This window comes from Thunnus thynnus, chromosome 8 (assembly GCF_963924715.1).
Source record: "Thunnus thynnus chromosome 8, fThuThy2.1, whole genome shotgun sequence".
NCBI classification, from domain to species: Eukaryota; Metazoa; Chordata; class Actinopteri; order Scombriformes; family Scombridae; genus Thunnus; species Thunnus thynnus.
In genome coordinates, this window is record NC_089524.1 from 23,357,654 (window position 1) to 23,380,079 (window position 22,426).

The 22,426-nt window shown below is 42.4% G+C and overlaps 1 protein-coding gene across 6 annotated transcripts in view; it reads left to right on the forward strand.

The window, feature by feature from the left end:
- celf5a (cugbp, Elav-like family member 5a) overlaps positions 1 to 22,426 on the forward strand; it is a 191,546-nt gene that overhangs the window by 95,054 nt on the left and 74,066 nt on the right. For all 6 annotated transcript variants that reach the window (XM_067597287.1, XM_067597289.1, XM_067597288.1 and 3 more), the window contains exon 3: positions 15,410 to 15,458. In XM_067597287.1, coding sequence (XP_067453388.1) covers positions 15,410 to 15,458 — 49 coding nt within the window. The remainder of the gene's footprint in view (positions 1 to 15,409; positions 15,459 to 22,426) is intronic.

Consider the following 22,426-nt stretch of genomic DNA (forward strand, 5'->3'; position numbering starts at 1 on the left):
AGAGAGAGAGGAGAGCGGAGAGCTCAAGGTCAAGCTTGACAACGGTGTGCAGATAAAGACGACTGGGTATGGTCGACACCAACCATAATGGGCAGTGAAAAGTGAGGTTATTTGTTATCGATTCCCAATGAGGGAAATCACCGGGTCTATATAGTGCTGTTTATGGCTGGGCAAGGGCTGCGTGCGTGCGTGTGCGTGTGTGTGTGTGTGTGTGTGTGTCAGATGGTCGATGCGAGGCCGAGAGAATCCTCTGAAGGACAGAGAAAAGAAATGAAAGTCTTTCTCACTCTCCCTGTCTCTCTCTCTCTCTCTCTTCTTCTATTTTGAATGAGTGCATAGTGATCTGTTTTCCCAGCCAGCCTCATTTGTATTTTTACTGAATTACCCCGGATGCGCAACCTGAACCCACTTAAGCATGTCACTTAGCGTTTGTTGAAGTTAGCCGAGACAGGGCCCTCATCAGGTTTCAATGAGGGAGGCTGTGGCTAAGTGGCCACTTGTCATGTTTATTTATTTCATTTTTTTCCCGATTCCCTCATGATGTCTATGTTTGCTGTCCAAGCCGCTTAGAAAGAAATACAAGACCAGAAGAAGAGACGAGGGCTTAAAAAATGGATTTATACTATAAGCACCATATATAATCTATTGTCTGTAGTGTTTTATAAAATTGTGAAATTCTGACTTTTCTAAGTGAAGTTGACTTTTTTTTCTAGGTTGTGAGAATTGAGTTCATTCTATTTAAGTGTAGAGAAAAGGTTAAACACACAAAGACCGCCTTCTCTCGTCGTGGAGGTATTTGAATAATTTTGAATAAAATGTGTTTACATATAGTCATGGAGTCTTTTAATCCTTTTTGACTTACACAGTATGAAGCAACGCTAAGGAACACAGGGGTATATGTGAATTAACAGTATGGAAGTACAAACAGAACAGAATATTGAAATTGCCCCCACGGGCGATTCTCGGCTGTGCAGTGGCAGCGAGACACTTCCTGGTGCTGCTCCATTTTATATGTATGAAAATCTCTCACGGATCCATGATATACATTATAGATGAGGGCTCCCGTTCTGCACTCCAGTCACTGGAGCAGAATTTTCCATGATACGCACCCCCCCATCACCACCACCCCCACTGCCGCTCACTCCTCTCCTCTCTTTGTCTCATCCCTCTCTCCATTCATTTCTCCTTCCATATGCCCTCCCATTGGAGCGTTGTTTCATCCCTCACCAGCTCCCTTTCATCCCTCTCCAGCCCTTTGGTCTCTTATCATTTAATCCTTCCATAAGTCAAACCTTACATCTTTACTTCCACCACATCCGCCCACCCCTTCCTTCACTTACTCTCCCCCTCCCCCACACCACAGAGCAAGCGAGCCTGGAACATGTGACCAGAGAGGTGGGAGCCTGCTGGGCCTCCCCCTGCAGTGCCACCATTCGTTGATTTGTCTCCTCCGGTTCCATATTGATTTTGTTTTAAACAAGGGAAAAATACAAGAAGAATGAGGTGCCGGAGGTGACATGAAAAAAAAAGAGGTAAAGGGGAAAGAGAGTGGGGGGGTGGGGGGGGGTTGGAAAGAAAGAAGAGGAAAAGTGCTTCTATGTATCAAATCTATGAGTTGGGTCCCGGGTGTGTTCAGGGTATTACCAGGAGGTTACTGTACAGAGGGTGAACTGAAATAGAAGAGAGCACAAGAGGAGAGATGGAGTGAAGATGGAGAGAGAGTGTGAGATCCTTTATTTAATAATCTCCTTTTTTTTTTTATTCCCATTTTTTACTTTGTGCGTGCTAAATGAGTTCTGGGGTTGGCTATGTGGCAAATGCATCTCATTCTACGTCATGGTACAGTTCCTGCCTTAAAATGATTCTCTGCTTAGTTCAATTTAAGTTGTGTGCAGAATAATCGATCCCCCCATTAATTCTACTTAGCTGAGCTTCACAGTACAAGCCTGGGCTTGACTGGTCCACCAAGGCCAGTGCTGCTGAATGGCTGACCTTTACACGGCTCGGACTGCCATTGATTTTCAGCAGGACTTATTTCATGAACTGGGGTTTGGGACAGGGCACTGAGATGAAGATGAACTATGAAGAAAAAAATGTTTCTTTGGCCCTTTCCATTTTCTCTGCCTTCTTCTCTCTTATTTCTCTCTTTTTCTCTGTCCTCTTTACTTTGGAATAAGTATTGTACAGTGTATTGACTGAGCTCCGTGGGTGGTATAGTCTGAGAGCAAATAAAGCGCTCCCTGTGTGACCCCCCCACCCTTGAGCTAGGAGCCCCCCCCCCCGTGTCCTGTGAGTGAAGTGTTGGTGTGTGCGTGTGCTTTCTATTCATGCTTTAGTGTCAGTGTATGCGTGTTTCTGTCCATGCTTGAGTGTACTGTATGTAGGCTACGCTGTTAAGTGCTTTAGGATGGCTCTCTCTGTGACATGGCCCCTTGGTATTTGCAGTTAGGAAATAATGCAAAGCAGAGTGTGAACAAGCCATTAGAGCTCCCAGGACTGCCCTCAGAGCCAAAGAATTGAGGAAAACAGTCCTGACCCCATGAAACGACACATACAACATCCACCTCACAACTGCAGGGGTGAGGAGGAATGAACAGAACGAGAGAATGCATCTCAAATCCCAAATGTAATTTCAGTGGGATTTCAGGTTATTATATATATTGCACAATGTTAAACCTTTAAGTCCTAATTGTTAGACAAATATGTTGAACATCATTAAAATTAATAAATTAATAAAGTGTAAGTATAGGAGGCTTCTGAGTGTGATTTAGCTGGAGTTCATATAGAGTGCAGTGAGTCTCCTTCTCTCACTCTCTGTCTGTCATCTCTCTCCTTGGCCTGCATTAGCTGTATATCAGTGACTGTTAAGTGTAAAAAAACATATTTTAAATTTAACACGCGCTCATGAATACATGCATGCATACAAATGTCCCTGGGTGGTTGGAGGTACCTGGGGTAGGTGAGGTCATGGGCTGTCAAGGATGCTGCTGTAAAAATGGAGGAGGATACGGTATCAGGATAGTGGTAGGGATGACAGGGTGGTGTGTAGCATTTGCATATGTAGCATTTGCACCTCATAACTGGATGTGATATGGCCTTTCTCTCACTGTAGATTAGCATGGGGGATCTTTTGCTGTACTCCTTCTGGGTCCATAATTTTGGACTGAAACAGACGTGCATTAATGACTTTTATTTAAAAAAAAAAAAAAAAAGACATAATCTGAAAGATACCCAAGGACAGTCAGAAACAGTTCAAAAGAGATATCTTAAGAATAAATGTGATGCACTTCACTGTTCACATTCTACAGCTCTTCTCAAAAACACATCTTTCTCCTGTGATGATTATGACGCACCATGTGATCAGAGCTGATAGTGAGTCCTCTTAGATCCACCTCATTATTAGACATATTGACGCATCAAGTCAAGATGTACAGCACCAGATAAGAACCCTATCTGGATCTAGGTAGACTGGGTCAGACTTATTAGGAACCTAGTGGATCTGTGAAGAGCTTTAGTCCTCAATCAATTGGAGGAACACAGCATGCATGTGCATTAGTGTTTGTAGCTATCACATATATATCTTGGGCCTCTGAAAAGCATGTTCCTCTTGTGCTATAAGATACAGATCCCCCCATACCGTCTCAAGCTGTAGGTTACTCTGCAGTGTAAGTGTGTCCAGCGGCAATTAAATCTCATTTTTGAAACCACATAAGACATAACTTCATTTATACCCTTTGCACTTACAATTTTGACCAAATTTAGATGTAAACAGGCAGACAAAACACTGCCCCAAAACACATCTACTCACCCACTCCCAACCCTACCAATGAAATAAACCACCAAAGGCCCTGAAGGCAGTGAGGAGTGGGAGTTGGCAGAGACACTTCCAATGTGTTTTCCGCTCCAGTGCTTCTTGTTCTCACTTCGTCAGAGTGTGTTTGCTGCAGATTGGGAGAAATGGCGAGAGGTCAGGCTGGTGTGCTGCTTGTCTGGCCCCCAGGTTCTGTGCAGTTCAAGGTTGAACCAGACACAGTGAGAGGGGTTTTTGAGTTTATTTAGCAAACAATTTCATTGTCTTGCAGCGTCAGACTTGAGAGGAGGAGGAGGAGACGAGAGACAGGACTAGAAGACAGGCCTGTCCCTTTTGTTTGGTGCTGAATGCGCTTATAGACAAGCAGGGATTTTCTCTGAGTGTCAGGATGAAACATAAGCAGGCTTTACAGCCAAGGGCTGGAGTGGTGGGAGAGTGATGGAACTAGCAGAAGTCGCAGGTGACAGGATACCGTGCGTGTTTGTGTGTGCGTGTGTGTATGAGACATGGGGTATTGATATGCTGGGAATGAAGCTCGGAGCAGATGGACAGAGCAGGCTGGCCGTGGCGATCCTGTGAGCTCTGTTTCCTTCTCGCAATCCCCCCTTTGATGGACGCACACACACACACACACACACACACACACACACAAACATGTACCAGGCAACTTGATAATGGTCCTATAGGATAACAAATGGTCGATCATCCTATCATTAATAACCAGTATGTCATACTGATCTGTAGCTCCGGCAGATGTGGCTGGTTAATGAGACCAAATGGAGAAGTCCTCTAGTGGTATATCATAGCAGACAGCAGCATTTAGGAAAGAAGGTGTGTAGAATGAAAGCATACATACATTGAAAAGAAGGAAAAGAGAAAGAGTGAAGGGAAACATTTTTGACATTTCGCAATTAGTAGATGAGTCAACTATTCTATCCACATTTCTGACATAGGTTTTACTCTCTCTATCTCCATTTTTTGTCTGTCTCTCTCCTCCTGGCACCCCTCAGACCTCCCTCCAATCTGATGCCAACATGCTTGGCTGCGTCCCTATCTCTCCCCCTCCTTCCATCTATCTCTATCCTCCTCTTGCCTCTTCCTCTCCTGGTCCCCCATCCCACCTCCTCCCTTAAAAGGGGTGGCATAGGGAGTGGGGGGGTAGAAAAGTGCAAGTGCTGGTGAATTGCTAATAGGCAATCATAGCGCACAGGACAAGGATGCCTACTGGAGGTCTAGGGACCATTAAAGAAACGTCAACTCGGCATTGGTATGCCAAGAATTATGAGTCAGTGGGCAGGCAACACTTCTTGGCTGCTATTGGTCAGGGCAGCAGGCCGTAATCTGTCACAATCCTGGAGTTGCTGTGACAGCAGTGGGAGCATTCTGGGCTCAACTCAGAGGGTAAAGGAAACATGCAGCTAGGGGTGTGTGTGTGTGTGAGTGTGTGTGCGCTCATGTTTAAGCCTGTATGAGTGTGTTCTGTTGCATGAGTGCACGCATGGCTGTGCAATAAGCAGAACATTTACTGAAACCAACATTATGAATCTCTCACTGACTTAATTTAAGTCGTGTTGGTATGTTTGGTGAATTAACCTTTAATGCACCTGAAAGTACAATGAATCACATCTCATCAGAAGTACAAACAGCCAGTCACTGTGCTTGCATCATGTGAGCGGCTTCATTCCAAAAAGGGTAAGTCAAGTCGGCATTTTAAGCGATGTTTTTAACCATGCGTACCCAGTCAAACTCAAACAACTCAGATGTTTGAGAAATTGCTGCTAGGGGCACTTGTGCAGTTGAGGCAGAGCTGATGCAGAAAAAGAATCCCTTATCGTTTGTGTGGGCAGACTTTAGCTTCAGTCAACACGATGCAGAACAAAACAAAGCTAAACGGAAGTGCTGGAAAATAGTTTAGCTTTGAGAAGAAATCTCATGAGCAATTTATTTCATCACATAAAATACCACCATGTCTAACATTTCAGACAGAGCAGTCTATTACACAAGCATTTGCTAATATAATTCCATACTGTATATAATATCCCGCTTATTAGGCTATAAATATGTATTCAAATTACAACCTGTTTTTACTTTGAATTTCTGTTTTAGCAAACAAAGCCTGAAAAGGGTCTTAACTACTGAATATGTTAAACAAAAGTTACTTAGAGTCATAATCCATGACTTTCTGTGAATTGTAAAGTACAAAGAATTGATAGGAGGTTCGCTGGGAACATGTACGACATTTCAGGTCATATCACCGAACCCTATGTGTACTTGTAATGGTGTGCCTGCATGCTGTACGTGATATCGTACATCATTACCATAGCTGCAACTCACCGACGGCCAGGCAGGACATAATCTTCAAAGCAAATATCAAGGCAGTAGCCAGATAGGGAACATGGTGTTGGTGCATAAGGGCACCTTTAAGCATTAAAGCCTCACACAACTCTAGATCTGTAATTCTGTCACGGAACATATCCTCTGCCATTTCGTTACTTCCTGCTCGCTCCGGACTCTCGCTGTGGCACATGCTGGGATTGGCATGATGTTGCCCTTCTGAAGCCACTGGGTTGGGTCTGTCGTCATGATCTTATCTTTCTAAGGACAGTTCCTCAAAATGAACTGAAGAGCATAAACCACATCAAACAGCGCACAGAATAAGAAAGAGAGAGAGAGTGTGTCTGTGTGTGTGGGAGAGATGTGAGCCCACCAAATGCTTAAGCCTCCAGTGTGCTGTGCAGATAAGATTCATTAGATAGGTCGGTAAATGCAAGAGAGAGGCAAAGCGAGGCAGACACAGAGAGAGAGAGAGATTGAGCTTGCTGCTGCTCCAGCATTTGTTGACACAGATTTACAATGAGTCTCCCACTGCTTCACGCATTACAGTAACACACCATGTCAATAGCTCTCTGGGCTTGAAAAGCAGCCGTGCCAAAGATGTCTGGGAGTGATGCCCTTCCCCTGATAACCAAAGTGTGGCTCATAAGTCAGGAAGTCTTCTCTTCTCAATCTCCACATCTTCTTTAGCATCTTTTCATTAGTTTCCCCTTTTTTTCTGTCACTTCTCTAAGATCATTTTCCTCCCCCTTCTTCTCCATCTCTCTCAGTCTCTTACTCCTCTCTCCCTCTGTTTCTCTTTATCTCTTGGACGCCCTGCTACAGGCTCAGTAGGACAGGATTTAGGCATTAGCTCAATCCCCCTATCTACTCCCCCTCATGATTGCACACTGTTTCTGTCACCCACATACCCTAGTCCACTGCACAAGTCTTGTAGGACTCAGAGTCTCTTATACAAATACTGGTAGAGAGCTTATACTCCACAAGACAGGAAGACATAATCAACTAGACAGCATGGCGTGAGCGAGTGACAGTGACTGTGTGAAGGGTTGGGACCGATAAGCAAATACAGTAGCGTGTAGCGTTAGATTTTTGTACGGTATTTTGAATTGATCAGAGTCTATACAGAAGTAATAAAGAGTTTGATGAGAACCAACACAGTCTCATGCTACGTAACTCTGTCTGCTGAGTCATGGGGCGCCATGAATGAGATGGTTCTGATGTGTGACATTCACCTTCATGAAATCTTGATGAGAGCTGAGGTCTGCTGTCTGTGTAATGAGGGCTGTAGCAGTCAGACAGCTGGCCAACCACTTCAGCCAGTAAAGCTATGATAATAGAGAGGGTTGGAAAGCATTTTGGAAAGCATTCCGTAGATGGACTTCAGGCTGTTTCTGGGAGGCAGTTAGTGTTTTGGGGGAAGAGATAAACAGGAACTTGGATGGCATCAGACAACAGAAGGTCTAATGGTCTTAATCAGAGATGTTGTAGTGGTGCTAGTGGTAATGGTGCTACAGATTGCACATGTTTGTGAGTTAGCTGTGGCCTCATTGCTAATTGGTGTGTTTCAAAAAAAGCATTCAATGTAACAGATGGATATCAACAGTTTTGTTCCAAAAGGAGCTATTCAGCTTTAAAAAATAAAAAGACCTACTTGCACAAAATAACTACAAAGCAAAAAGAAATTGCACTTTATAAAGAAGAGCATTTTTCGTCTGTGAACTTTTATAGAATTAAACCCACATATTTCAGGAGATAATGATGAAGTTCATGTTGTTTTTTTCATTCAAAATTGATACAGCCTTATGGAATATAACTTTTTCGAATGTATAAATGTGATAGCGACTAGCTGAGGTCTGCAGGTGTCTGTCAGTCCATGTCAGCGCCTCAAGCTCTAAATCCTGTTGGTTCTGATAGGAATCCCAAAGCTTATAGTAGCTGCCATCTCCTCAGCGCTGACTGATGCTTCTTATCAGGACCACCACACTGCCGCCGCCAGCACATTTTCACATGTGGGTAAATTATAAATCACTCGCACAAACATTCTTCCATATGCACTCAAGCACATATATGAACGTGCTCACATAGATTCAATATATTTATGCACAAGCAGGGCAGCTACAGCGCGAGTATATCAATGGTCATACGTCATTCAAAAGTGCAGTAAAGACTCAGTCAGAAATGCACGCACACACATGCAAGTGGAATCTTCATGTAATCTAGCCCAGATTTGACAGGTCTTAGTATAGTGGTTTTTTGATCTAGACCTGGTGTAATGTGGTCTGGATGGAAAAATATCCATCCAATGAAAAATTGCCCTTTATTCTGTTTTCAGAAGTAAAATAAAGGTTTCAGAAATCTGAGAGTAGATTTAAACAGGCTTTTGCTACGACGTCTATCACTTTTTCATATGTAAGCGGTAAAAGAAATGGAGAATCAGCCACTAGATATCATTATTAATGTTTCCCTTTGTTCTCACAGGCAACTGCCTGTCTTCAACCGTGTCAGTGATTACACCAAACAGCCAATAAAAGGTCATGGTCAGTATTCTAAGTGACCAGTCAAAGGAGCGGACTGTCTAATCCATCCCCACTTTCAAAGTCTCAAAATGCAACTTGACAAGTGAGCGAGCGTTGAGCAGTTGCGAGTGTGTAGGGAGGGTCGAGTTCACGCTCATCACAGCCCCGTCTTCACAGGACCGTATTTGTGCACGCAGAGCGGAAATGCTGTCTCGCAAGGATGCTTTTCCACTCGCAGATACTGCTCTGTGTACTATTTTATTCTTGACTAAATACATTTCTTGACATATAATATTTTATGGTAACGGGGATTAAGCACTTTCTGTGAATTGTCAATCAACATATAGATTTGATGATTAAATACTACTTGTCAAAAGTCAATTATTGAGCAAAAAAGGCCAAATATTTGATGGTTTCACTTTCTCAAATGTGCATCGAGTTGTTTAAGTATTCTAAATAAAATGTTGGGTTTTGGACTATTTCAAAGCCAAAACAATCTGTATGCAAACTGTATATGTGTGTGGTTGAGAGGAACGTGGGGACCAAACAAAATGCCAAGTAAAGACAAGACCGTCCCCTACACAGGGGAGCTAGTGGCATGTAAATTTTCTCATGTGTAATTTACTTTGTGGTGATAAATAAATCTCTAGTATGCATTTATTTCAAAGACATTTAATATTGTTGCAGTGTTTCATTAGCTGAGGAAAAATTTGTTTGTTGAAAAATGCACCATGATGCCATCACGTTTTAATGTAAAAGCAGTGAGATGTCTTTTCATATCCAGTTGATTTACAATATTAAGAAACAGTTCATTACCAAGCTCGAGTAAGCCTTTAAATTAGATCTTCATTTGTAATTTGTACATTTTTTATTCTTAATGAACAATTATTGCGATTGCAATGAAGCACTTCATAACTGTAAATCATTACACCATGGCTCCTCTCTCTCACTGTCTCTCTCTCCTCTACCCTCTCTGTCTCCTTCCTACTGTATACAGTAGATTTATTAGTTGAATCTGGGGCCCCCGGACAGTCACCACTCAGCACTCGCTCAGATCAATAATTGGAAATATTAATTATATCAGCAGAGACGGCCCAGTCAGAAGGGGGCTGTTTATGCTCCTGTTACTGAGCAGTGCAGCAACATGAGCTTTGATGGCACACTAATATGTATTAATGATCCCAGGACAAACATTAGTCTATATTAAACCTGAGTGAAAACAAGAAGACCTCACACATATTGTATGGCTATTAGAGTTATTTTCTTGCAAGCGCTGTAAGCAAGTTCTGTTGTAAAAGGAGATGAAAAAGAGATGAGCCTCTGCAAAACCAGGACATGATTTACTGCAATTTTATTTCAATGTACTGCTTTCCTCTTTATTGGAGGTTCCTCTTTTTGGATAATATAAAAGTCAGAGACGAGCAAAGTTTGGGGCTTGGAATTGCACCAGGTCTTTGAAACCCTTTCCAAAGCAGTATTATTTTCTAGCTACTGGTCCTCTCTGGGGTTTCAGCACTGTAGAGTCTGGGACTCTGTACTGCTCTATCCTGCTAAACTCTACTAGTCATGAACTCATTATTGTCGTAGATAGTGCCAACAGTAGTCTTTAAATCCTTCTCACTACTAACAGGCTAAGTCCTGACTACAGTTCCTTGACTTGCTCGTGTAATTTGAAATCAGACAGTGGAATGTCTTTTGTGGCCGGAGCCCAGGGCCTTTGGTCTTTTTTGTAGCTAATAATACTTCCAGTAGAAAGACGTTTGCTCCCCAGTCAGGCCAAACTTTACTAGGCTACTGGAGTTATGATAAAGTCAGAGAAAACTTGGGTCTGTATAATGTTTATATGATCTTAGACGGGTCACATTTATGCCGGCCTTGAACCAAACAACTTTTCAAGCGATTTCACTGACGCAGACAAATTTCCAAGGTCAGAATAAGTTGTGGCACGCTCCCATCATCTCGATTGTTTGGTGTAAGGTGGTCATAAAACTCAGTCCAAGCTGTCTTAAGTCAGTCTTCTTCTCGTCTTGACGTTTTGATGAAATCAAACATTTTTAATATTATCTGAAGTTTTTAGTCTTGGCTCATGCAAACAGTGAAGTTCAAAGACGTGAACATTGTCAACAATAAGTATGCTCTCACCAGACAGGAAGCAGCAAACCAGGTAGATAGTAAACATGGCAGGGACTCCAGGGAGGTGCAAGAACGTGAACAAGTCTCAGTTCTCTGGGACTGCAGAAAAGGAGGAGAAACTGCTGGAGTTGTGGAGTGAACAAGAGTGCCTCTTTGACGTGTCCTCCCATTTGTACCACGATAGAGTGAAGAGGGAAAAAAAGTGGACAGAAATTGCTGCAGATGGCTGGTTTTTCAGAACAAACCACTGCACACACAAGGGCAGCTGTGGCCAAAAGCTGCTTCTGTTTCTGCTCCATTATTCAACAGTTTTTCTTCTTGTAAATTTCAACCAGGATGAGAAATAATCTCAAAAGGAATCTAGTCTTGCAAATAGTGACCCTGCAAGAACCCCAGTCTTTGCAAAATCTTATAGTCTGTGACTAAAAACTCAATAACTCATGACACATTGTCTTTAGATGTGAGAGGGTGTCTTTTCAAAGTCTTGTATTGTATGGTAGGCCATAGACATATCAATTTGTAGCCAATTTCAGCTAAAGAATAGCAGACCATCAGTCTTAAAGACTGGCTGACAAAAACAAAGACAAACCGACAGGCGATGTGTGTATATTCTAGGCCTATTGCACACTACATTATGTACTGTGGGCCTGAGGGTTACTATCTCACCCTCCATATAAAACAGCAGCATACTAGTGCTCGGAGCTTTAATTCAACTCACTGGATGCTTAACTGTGCAAATGAGGTGGCTCAATGAAAGCATATGGAACTATAGATTTGTCAAAAGCCCTTAGCACAGCACAGATTGTGGTTCGAGAAAGAGAGAGAGAGCCTAGAGCTTGTACTGGAAAACAAAAACTCCCAACTCAACAAAGAATGCAAGAAAACTGAAGATTGTGCTGTTGTGAGTCATCAGAGAAGCTTGTTAGAGTCAAAAACATTCAGTTCACATTTACTTCAACCTGGTTATGACCTTTGAGATACAAAATAACCTGATATAAAATACTATGTTTGTGAATTTTTCACTCAGATGACCTCACAAAGGTCCCACATTCATGTCTGTTTATTGAGTTTCCTCAACACTGAATACAGTATTTCACAACTTCTCTCCAGCATGTAAAAGCACCATAAATCAGCAGAGACTGAAATTGACTCAAATTGAGTTTTTTGACTTGCAGACCTCACATTCCCACATTCACTTTCCACTAACACTTCCTTGCATTATTTATTTGCACCTTCATATTTCTATTCATCGTCTCTTTTTACTAACAGTATTAATATTTCTTTATAATATGTTTACAGATTTGCAGTTTACATGTTTAAGATTTTGGACTGTTAGACAGCGCTTTCCAGTAGAGTTCAGAGACTTGTAGAATCAATGTCAAGGCGCATTGAAGCTGTTCTGTTGGCATGTGGTGACCCAACACCTTACTAAGACACTTTATGTTGGTTTTTCCTCTAATTTGTCACCGGTCTGTATATATGTACATTCTAAACAGTGTCTAACAGAAAATCAAGACAAAAGTGTTTTTCAGTGGACTAAAACTATGTTTTCCTTGTGGGCTCCTGAATACAAATGAACAAATTCAGAGAGAACAAATATTTGCAGGAGACAAATTATTTGCACTTCACTGAATATCACATTTGGATTTGGAACATCTCTAGCATTCATATTTTGAAAATGCTTTTTTTGTTATATTAATGCTAGGAATGTCATGGCTGGTTTGTTAAACGTTATTGGATAAATCCAGATACCTGAGTCACATACACGTCTCTCGGTAGATAAGGAAACAGAACATCAGGACCAACTTAATTTTGTAGAATAAAAGTTTTCCCGGCAATACACGTGTTTAAGTTTAAAACACGCTTTTATCACTTTGCCATCACTTATAATTGATGTCACACAAAAAGCAAACAGTGAATTTCAGCAGGGGTGCCAAAAGGAGGCAGGTGGTTGATTGATATACACCCTGTATATCAATCAACCAATAGTGAAGTTGTGCTGCTCTTTTTCACCATGTGTTTGACCGTGAAAGGCAGGAGGGTGGGGTCAGAGCAGTAGAAACGCCACTCAACAGTGAAGCAATCTTATCTAAGAGTTGCAGGCAAGTCTCTCTCTCTCTCTCACATGTATTTTCTCTGTATCCATCTCTTGTCTTTTACCACAATCTCTTCCTGTTTCCTCTCCTGGTTCCCAACAGCCTCACCTAACCACTCCCTTGCCGTAATGAATAGAGAAATTAAAAACATCAGTTAAAACATGTTGTCATTTGTAAAGAACACAGCAGCAACTATTTCGCTCAGTTGTGGGTGTGTTGAGAAGCTCCTAACTCCAACCCACAAAGGACCGAGTGAAAATACATATCTGGAGTTAATGAATGGTCTCCTAGGAAACAGCAGCACTTAATACATTTTACTTAGTAGTTACCATGCCTATGCATGTGTAAGAATGCATAAAGTACAAATGTGCTTTGCAAAGTGCACTTAATTTCTGCCAGAATTACACGATTTCCTCAGATGTGTTTAATGGAAATGGAACAAACTGAGACCATCAGTAGTGACTGTTCAGGACCATAATGCATTGCTCTTGGGCAAATAAATAGACCATTAAGCTGGCATGTTGGAGGCTGAACAGTAACTAGCTTTAGAGAGAGCTGCCTCCTACACACAGGAACCCTATAGAGACGGCTGAGATCATAGCATGGTAGAGAAGTCACAGCGGCGGATTTGGCCTCCTCCATCATCCATTTGAACAAAAATCAACTGGCAGGATAGAGGCATCTTTTGTCCGTTTGACATGTCAAAGGCACATTCAAAGATTTCCTGCGTCGTTGTGTGAAGAAGCAGAGGGTTGTAAAGTTATCTGCGAATTTGTCTTGCAGATGTTTTTTCCCCCATTCGGAGGTGTTTCTGTCTCAGAGGTTGCTTTGAACACGTGTGCGATACTGTCGCGGTTGATTCTGTAATCTATCCGTACATGCTGTGGAGCTGTGTGCCCTGTGGCTTGGCATTAGCATACTATAGTTACTGCGCTGCTGTTGTACAAGAGGGGGAAAAAAAGCACTTGTAGATGGAGAGGGAGAAGGATGGGGAGCGAGCCAAGAAACAAGGAGCTAAAACCTCAACCTTCACAAGCATAACATCCTCCCTGTTTTCCTACAAAGACTTAGCCAGTGCTAGTTATTATTTACGATGGGTAAATTTATGGAATAATTTCAGTGAGGGAAGGTTACTCAGTTCCTCAAGGTGAAAATGGATACGTTTAGCACTTAATGAATCGGGCCTGGGCCTCTCCCCCATATATCAGCATGTTATTAAGACATTTTAAAATCCCATTATGGTGTTTCTCCTTGAACATGTCATGCTTTTATTGGACTGCCCTGTCTTTAAATCTGACCTTTTCAGCCCTGCTCTGGAATTGAACAGAAAAAAAAAGATACATGACAGGGCAATGGAACAAAATATACATAAGTAAAAATATCAGTGATGGACGGTTTTTCAGCGATTTGACTGGGATGCTCGGTGATGGGAAATAGTTTCAAGCAATAAAAAGACTTTTAAATAGCAGCGACAAATGGTTTGCTGTAAATGGCTGAGGGTGGTAAGTGGTTGCTTTTATGTTTCAGTAATGTTGTTATAAATTTGTGTCAGTTTTGGCCTCAATTTGACTAAAATGTGTGTGGGTTTTATTGTAAATCTATGTTTTTGACTAAATCAGAAGAGGAGAGGCAGGGGCATCAGATCTGTAAGCATAAATTATTTTGTAAGCTTTATTCTCTGCTAGGGTACATATATGCATACACATGCATATTGTATGCATGTGGGTGGGTGTATTTTCAGAATGTGTGCTAATATGTGACTAGGAGGCATATGTTCAATTAAAAAAAAAACAACAAGGCTGCAGCTTTAACAACCGTATTGTAAATCACGGCTACATCTTTCAAACTTTTCCTCCAAACAAATCGGGCCCAAGTCTGGTAAAATTGTTCAGCTTGAACAACAATAATGAAAAAAAGAGGGAGGTAAAATTGGGAAAGGAGGAAAGCGTGACACAAAGACTGTGATGACAGAGGCATCTAATCCAGGCAATGCCATTCTTATCAGGGTCCAGTGGATTAGAGTGAGCCTCCTAACCAGAGAATCCTTCCCAGCCAGACACTCTCCACCACCCAAGGGCCTGGATCAATAGGCCTGCATTGATTCTCTCTCCTCCTGTGGCTGGATTCACTTTTATTAGGACTGCCTCGGCCCCTCTCGCTAAGACACACATATGCAGCCTTGCAACCTCTCCGTGCACCTGCCGCGGACATAGAGATACACACACACACACACACACGCACACACAAATCTTACTTTATGTGTGAACGAGAGCCGAGGTTGTTTTGTTTACACTGAATAACAGGCAGCAGAAACACTATAGGGTCAAGTGAACTTAGCCGCATGATGGGGTTTTGGTTTCCTTTCCAGCCAAGGCACTTTGATCAGTATTGTAGAGCAGCTATTAGTATGGGAGAGAGGACCTTGACACCTCTGGTTTGTGGCCTCTTGTTGTAGCCGCGACAGCCCGAGCCACCAGTACTAACCTCTCTGTTGCTCTTTCTTCTCTCTCCTCCAGATGACTCGCCCCATCCAGGTGAAACCAGCTGACAGCGAGAGTCGTGGAGGTAGTTGTCTTCTTTTCTTCATCATTTATTCATGTCCCCTTTTCATCTGCCTTATCTAGGCTAATTATTTTCATTCTTTCCCTCTGATCTCATCTGTTTCACTGCTCTCAATGCAATATTTTTCCACCCAACACTTTTTTTTTTTTAATCTTATCTCATTTCTGTTTTACTCTTATGTAACTGCGCTTACATACTTAATGGTAACAATTTTATCATTATAAACAGAGTTGAACAAATATTGAAGACTGCATTTAAATGTATATTTAAGATTAGATGTCATCTTGCTTTGACTGTCTGTCTTGCAGCTTGTGGCAGTTTGTAACTTAACTTTTAGTTTTTGTGGAAATGTCTAGAATCTCACCTCATACATATTATAGCTTTTTTAGTTGTTTCTGGCTCAGATCTACTAGTCTCATCCTGAGTGTGCCCTTGCACTGGTTGTAATTGATTAAAGAGTCTGTTATTGGAGGGCTCTGATGGGGTTTCCTGCTGCCCATCTCTCTTTTCTTGTTCCCTATGCCAAGTACATTATCATTGCGCTGTAAATTAAATTGTGATTAAGCTCAGTACTTGAGCCACAGCCACGCAAAGGCCCAGTTAAAGCCCACACTGCTTGGTTTGTGTGCATCTGAAGCACGAGAGAGAGTAAATGGTATAGAGGGACGGAAAAATGGAGCAGGAGCACGTACAGCTTGCCAAACAATCAATAAATTTGCAGGGTTCTTGCCAAGATCCTCATTACTTGGCCTTAATTCTGTCGTCTTTGATCTCTCCCGTTTTTGGAGGCTTTCATTTACTCACTGCCTATCTGCATATATGTTAATGGGATGAGGAGGCATCCTTCAAGTCAGCGGCAGAGACAATGAACCTTGCTGTTATTTTTTGGTGTGCATCTCATGTGTCACCCTCTAACAAAGCAAGCGCCTTTTTGTTATTTAAAGGAGGAACGCTGTCATCCTTGTGGAAGGGGAAGGAGATTTGGAAGTGAAAAAGAGGCAGGGAGAGAAAATGCACAAACGATGCCAACTGCATACAGCTGCCGTGCTGCACTTCTGAGGCTTTACCTAAAAACCTCTGCCTGTTTTGGGTGAATTAGGATGGCTGGCCACTTGGCTGCCTGTCAAATGCACACAATCTTCAAAGGACAGCATAACCCCTTTAGATGGATGGAGGAAAGGCCAATTAAGATCACCATCAGTCCTCCATGTTTCTTTCTTTCGTTCTTTCGTTCTTTCGTTCTTTCTTTCTTTCTTTCTTTCTTTCTTTCTTTCTTTCTTTCTTTCTTTCTTTCTCAACCATTCACTCAGAGTATAAGAGGAGTGGCAGTGAGACAAGCAAAAGGGTCTTGTTCTGTCAAGATTGATGTCCCCTATAGCTCCATCGATTTTGTCATTGTGGAGCTGTGTGTCCACATTAACAATGACACTCAGCTGCCTCTTTACTTGGTTGTGAGTGGCCGGTTTTAGAGCTCCCAGGGCACTTTGGTCAGTATGGGGTCCTCTTATTGGCTAGCAGTGGGGACCCCACTGAGGAACAAATGAGTGCTGGAACAGACCTGAGAGTTGCACATCATCTTAAATGAACAGGTCAGAGTGGCGCCGCAGGGGCAATCAAACACTAGCGTGACTTTAACGGGTTAGGAAACCAAAAGGGGAGACAGGGAGTGGGGGAAGGAGGATGGATCTGATCTTCATTTTTTAAATCTCTCTAATGTCTCATCCTGCTTCCAATTTGCTGGCCTGAATTCTTCCTGTGATTATCTTTGATTTTCTCAAAATCGGGCTCTGTATTTAGCAGTTCTTGCTACTGTTAGCTGATGGACTGTGCTGCTGATTCTCCTCCATGGCCTACTTTTACAAGCCTTAGCTTCTTATTTGCTGTAAAAGATTGAAAAGGATTTCATTGTGCTGTCTGAAATTTCTAGGGACTATAATCATTGCTGCATTTATTTCACACTGAAAAAACTGCCAAAATCCATATTTTGTTATCTTGATCCTTATTTGTCTGCCATTGTTACTTCAAGACTATAACTCAGCATGGTATACAGGGGCTGGAAGAATGGATGCAAAAAATATTACTAAGCCTTTCAGCGCAATGGAGGGAGGAACACCAGGGACAGACCCAGTCTGGTCTGCTCTCTCAGGGGCCACACTGCTAGTCCGATAGGGGGCATATATTCCTCAGTGCACACAGTCACACTACAACACACAGTCATACTAATTAGTCCCTTAATCTCATTATAGGGAGGACAGTTCAGTTCACCTGCTCCAGGTTGCTGTCCGTCCGGGACAGACCTGTTACTGTGGTTTATACCTACTGGACCTCAGCTCCTCCAGGAGCAACTCTCTGCTGTTATTAAGATCAGACAGCCCCAGGCTAGAACAGTGTACTTTCTCTGGGTACTGTTGCAGTAAAAATTGAAACTGCCTGCCTCCAGTCATCAAACAAGGCCAACCATGCTTACTTAGGACAGAAGTAAAACATGTTCTTCCAACAAATTCCTCTAAATATTTTATGACACTTGGACATTTGATCAAAACTGAGCAGTTTCCTGATATCCTCATAGCTTTCACTTGATATGATACTAAGAACAAACTAGTAAAAAGCCACTAGCTTCACTGAGGCCGTATGGGTAAACCACCTCTCTTATAGAAATTAAAGGGAAATATACGGTAGAGTAAATCCATCCAAACACCCCGTCAGCCCCTGCTGCCGCCTAACAAAGACACACTGTGAAATGAATATTAATGACCAATCACCTACCTAATCTAGCAGAACAGCAGCCGTTTCACATTGAGCCACCAGCACCGCAAATGTCTCCGTCATTGATGACGCAGACCATTCTGGGGTGTTTCTGTTGGGGAGACGTTTAAAGAGGTGCAGCGAGGAGGCAGCAGGGACCTGTCTCTCTCGTTTTCTCCTCCCAGGTCTCTGATATGAAATAGATTGATTTTCCATCACACATGGCACTGATGACTGGCACTGACTGCTGCTGATATTTCATTTTTGAAGGGCTGTTCAGTGCCTCCTTCGAGGCTTGGCGTCCTTAGACAGGATAAATCAGCTTTAACCACTTTGGTTTCCCTCTAAACCCTTTACCAGCAGCACCCCTGTTTGCATTCCACCATTACTATCCACCCTTTTTTAGTTTCCTTTTTTGCAGGCTGTGATTTTATTTGATTTTCTTTTATTCTGTCTCATGTTTGAGGCCATCTTAAAGGAGACATTCCGCACTCAGGTCTCAGTTTTTGTTTGTTTTTTGCATCTTCGCTCTCCTCATTTCCCAACATAATCCATTGTTAAAGTTCCGAGCTCAGGGATTGTCCAGAAAGCGGAGCGAGGAGCAGGCTAACTGTCAGCTGTGGCTCTGTTGGTGTTGCAGCAGGCCTGCCTGGCACAGCTAGAGCTACAGCCCACTGAGGAGGCCTGGATTAGAAACAGGCTCTGGTGTTATCAAGACAGGCCTGCCGCCCACGCACACACCCACACAGAGAGGACAAACAGGCAAACACATACATACCCATACGGCTCTGACACACACACATGCTCTCTCTCTCTCATGCAAAACACACGCATGCACAGTGGGAAGCTGGATGAACATGATAATAGGAACACATGTGCACACACAGGGACATGTCCAGTATAGGTAACATATTTACACACACACAGACATTGTACACATATGCTGAATGGAATGGGTCAATTTTCTTTTCATGTGCTGTGTTTCGTATTGCGGGCCAAGCAGCAGTGTTGCATTGTGTTTGTGTGTTTACTCCAACTGAAGGACAATGAAAAGGTTTGCTCCAGTTCACTGAGATGTGACGGAACAAACAGAGAGAGAGAGGGAGAGAGAGAAGCGGAGCGAGAGGCAATAAGTTAAATGTAGAGTGAGCACAGAAAAAAAAAAAAAGAAAGATTGGGAATCTAGATTGAGAGAGCAGGGCTACATGCTCGGTTGCTGTTCTGCGCTCAGTTTTTGATGATGAATTTATCTGGCGTAAAAGACAACAGAGTGGTCCATGTATTAAACATCAGTGGTGTTCTCCTTTCCTTACTAGAGAGACGAGCTCCCCATGTCAGAGCAGCTCTGTAATAAAGCAAGCAGGAAGACCTCTAAGCTCCACTGATCCCCTTTAGAAAAGAGAGGAGGATTGAAGGAGAGACAGGTAGTTAGAGGGAGAGGAATGAGGGGAGGAAAGATGGATGGTGAGAGTAGAGAGGTGGAAGAAGGGAATTTGTTCTGAGACACCGAAGGTGGAGAGAGAGAGAGAGAGAGAGAAAGAGAGAACAACTGCAAAATAAACAGAAACGTGTGGAAAGTGTGGATCTATAGATTACTGATCACTGGCTGGACATAAATGGATAGATCTTGAAATAGTGAGGAGCATGTTCAGAGGTTGTGGGGATCAGGGTGAGCTAATCCAATGGTAAGGCCAGCCATGGGTCACACATTCAGAGCTTGCACTCCTTGTCCAAATCCCCTCTGGTACTCTTACACAAACAATACTGATACACAGGCCTCTGCTAGCCCAGAGTTCAGTCCTCTAACTCCACCAAGCCGGCCTGGGATGTTCAGGTCACTCTGCCTGTAAGCTCTTAAATTTACCGTCACATCAGCACAAACTGATTTGTTTTGAAGGGGAGACCGGGTGAATCAGGTTTATGGAAGATAGACGTGGAGGAGAGAAAGCGGGAGGACAACAGACAAACACACAGACAGAAAGAGATGATGACATTGTTTCTATAGGGATGTGCTTTGCTCCTGAGGGTCAGATTGTGCTGAGCGCTGTAGGAGTTATGCAGAGTCAGTGGAAGAAGTAGATCACAACAATTCGCAAATACACTGGGTAGGTAGAGATCAATTAGCCTTATCTAACAAACTACTAATGATAATACCTTGTATAAAACTTGCTGATATGTCAAAGAACAACAAGAGAAAGCAGAGTGATGATGTAATGGATTTAGCTAGTTGAAAGATGCAGTATTTCTGAAATCACAGTGTCTCATACTGTTTTTCCCAAGCAAATACTATATTACTGCAATTTTTGTGGTACACTCAGTCAACACATACATAGATATAAGCAGCGGATACTTACAGGATGTAGAACAAACAACAGGAACACCTTAAGACAAAACACGTATAACATCACAAACTAAAAAAATATGAAAGGTGACATCAAAAATGTGACATTTTGAGCTTTGCAGAGGTAGCATTATTGCAGGGTTGCTGTATTTGATTTCATGATATTGTACAAATGTTGCAGTTATTGCCTTTTCCGCCAGCGCCTGCTTGTGAATATGTATACCTACATAAATACAGCTAAATACACATTCATCCTCATTCCCCTTTTTTAAAAACACACACATCCTTTTCACCCCGTCCCTTGCTCGTTGCGATGGTCTCGTAGCGTAGGCGGATCAGCAAAGGTTACTGTTGAACACAGAAAGGAAAGGTCAGAAATCATGTTTAGTTTTCCTGGGGCCGGGAGGTAATTCCAGCCAGCAGATTGTGTTCAGACGAGCAAGCAGGCAGGGCAGGCCAGTGGTGGAGATGCTCATGCAGAAGGAAGCGAGGCGGGGATGGGGACAAGGTTATCCAGTCAGCCACTGCCTCTCAGCCCCTCCGCTGTCACCCTTAATAACACCCTCTCCCTTATCACCGCAACAATCACCTTGAGAAACAAACTTGTCTTCTTTCAGAGAGCGATGGAGATGGGGAAGAGACGGCCCCTGTATGCATCTGGTCTGCCATTCTCATTACAGCACCTCAACCTCTTTGGGGACAGACAGACTGCAGATCAATTTAGTGCTCAATTCTCTACACTTTATAATTCATTCTCTCTCTCTCTCTTTATCTCACTCCCCCCCTTCTCTCTCTCTCTCTTTGTCCCCCTCTTGCTTCTTTTCCCTGTACCCTTTGAACATATCAAAGCATGTAAATGGTGTACAGTAGTTGTCCAAATTGCTGTGACAATAAGGAATCCTAAGTTCTGTACCATGCAAACAAAGCACTTTGATTTATTTAAAGTCACAATACACAGTATAGATAATCCTATATCTCCTCATGATATTGATACTGTCACGAAACCTCTACTTAACTTTAAATTTCAGTCAAGAAAGCTTTTTTTAGATGCAACAATATTGTGCATTATTAGTGCTATGTTTGCTTAAATGTACTTTTTCTAACTAGACAACATACTGTACAGTACATATTAAAGGGTTTAGGCTGTCAAAATTAACAAGATGACATTATGTTAATTAAAAATGAACAAAATGTTAGTTTAGTTTAGTTTTAACTGCATCTGTTACATTTCCCTGTTCATTTCATGGGCATCTACCTGTTAGGGCTTTTTGAATACTGTAGGAATTGCAAGCAGTAATCTCACAGTGCCATTACACACTTCACAGTACCTTCTATTCACAGCGCATGCTAGATTTGCAAAAGCTTGCTAACCTACCTAGAATGTAAACAGTGGTATGTAGATACATAAAAAAGGTGACCTTTTTAATGCTTGCCTACTTTAGGAACCTTTGCATTTAATTTAGTCTCTATATTATGATCTGAAGTATTTTTAATATATGGTAAGTATTTTAATATTTAAGATCATCTCGTGATGTCAGTTAATTTTAATTGAAAAAATATATTTACATTGCCACAGTATTAGGTGTTGACTGCAGCCTGCTGATATAAATCTTCTGATATATGTACCCACAGTATAAACAGATAATGGCTTTGACAAGCTCATACCTGAGGCTGATAAACTGGTGTGTGGGTGTGTGTGTGTGTGTGTGTGTGTGTGTCCTCTGTGGACTTGGTGCTCTGTGATTGCAGTGGAGCTGGAGGAGGCCAGGCGAGGGCTCTGATTGGAGGACAGAGTCTGTGCAACCTCTGCCAAATCACTGCAATCACCCGTTTGCTCCTTCTCTCTGCTTTAATGACACCACTTCATAAGGAAGCAGGCTCATCA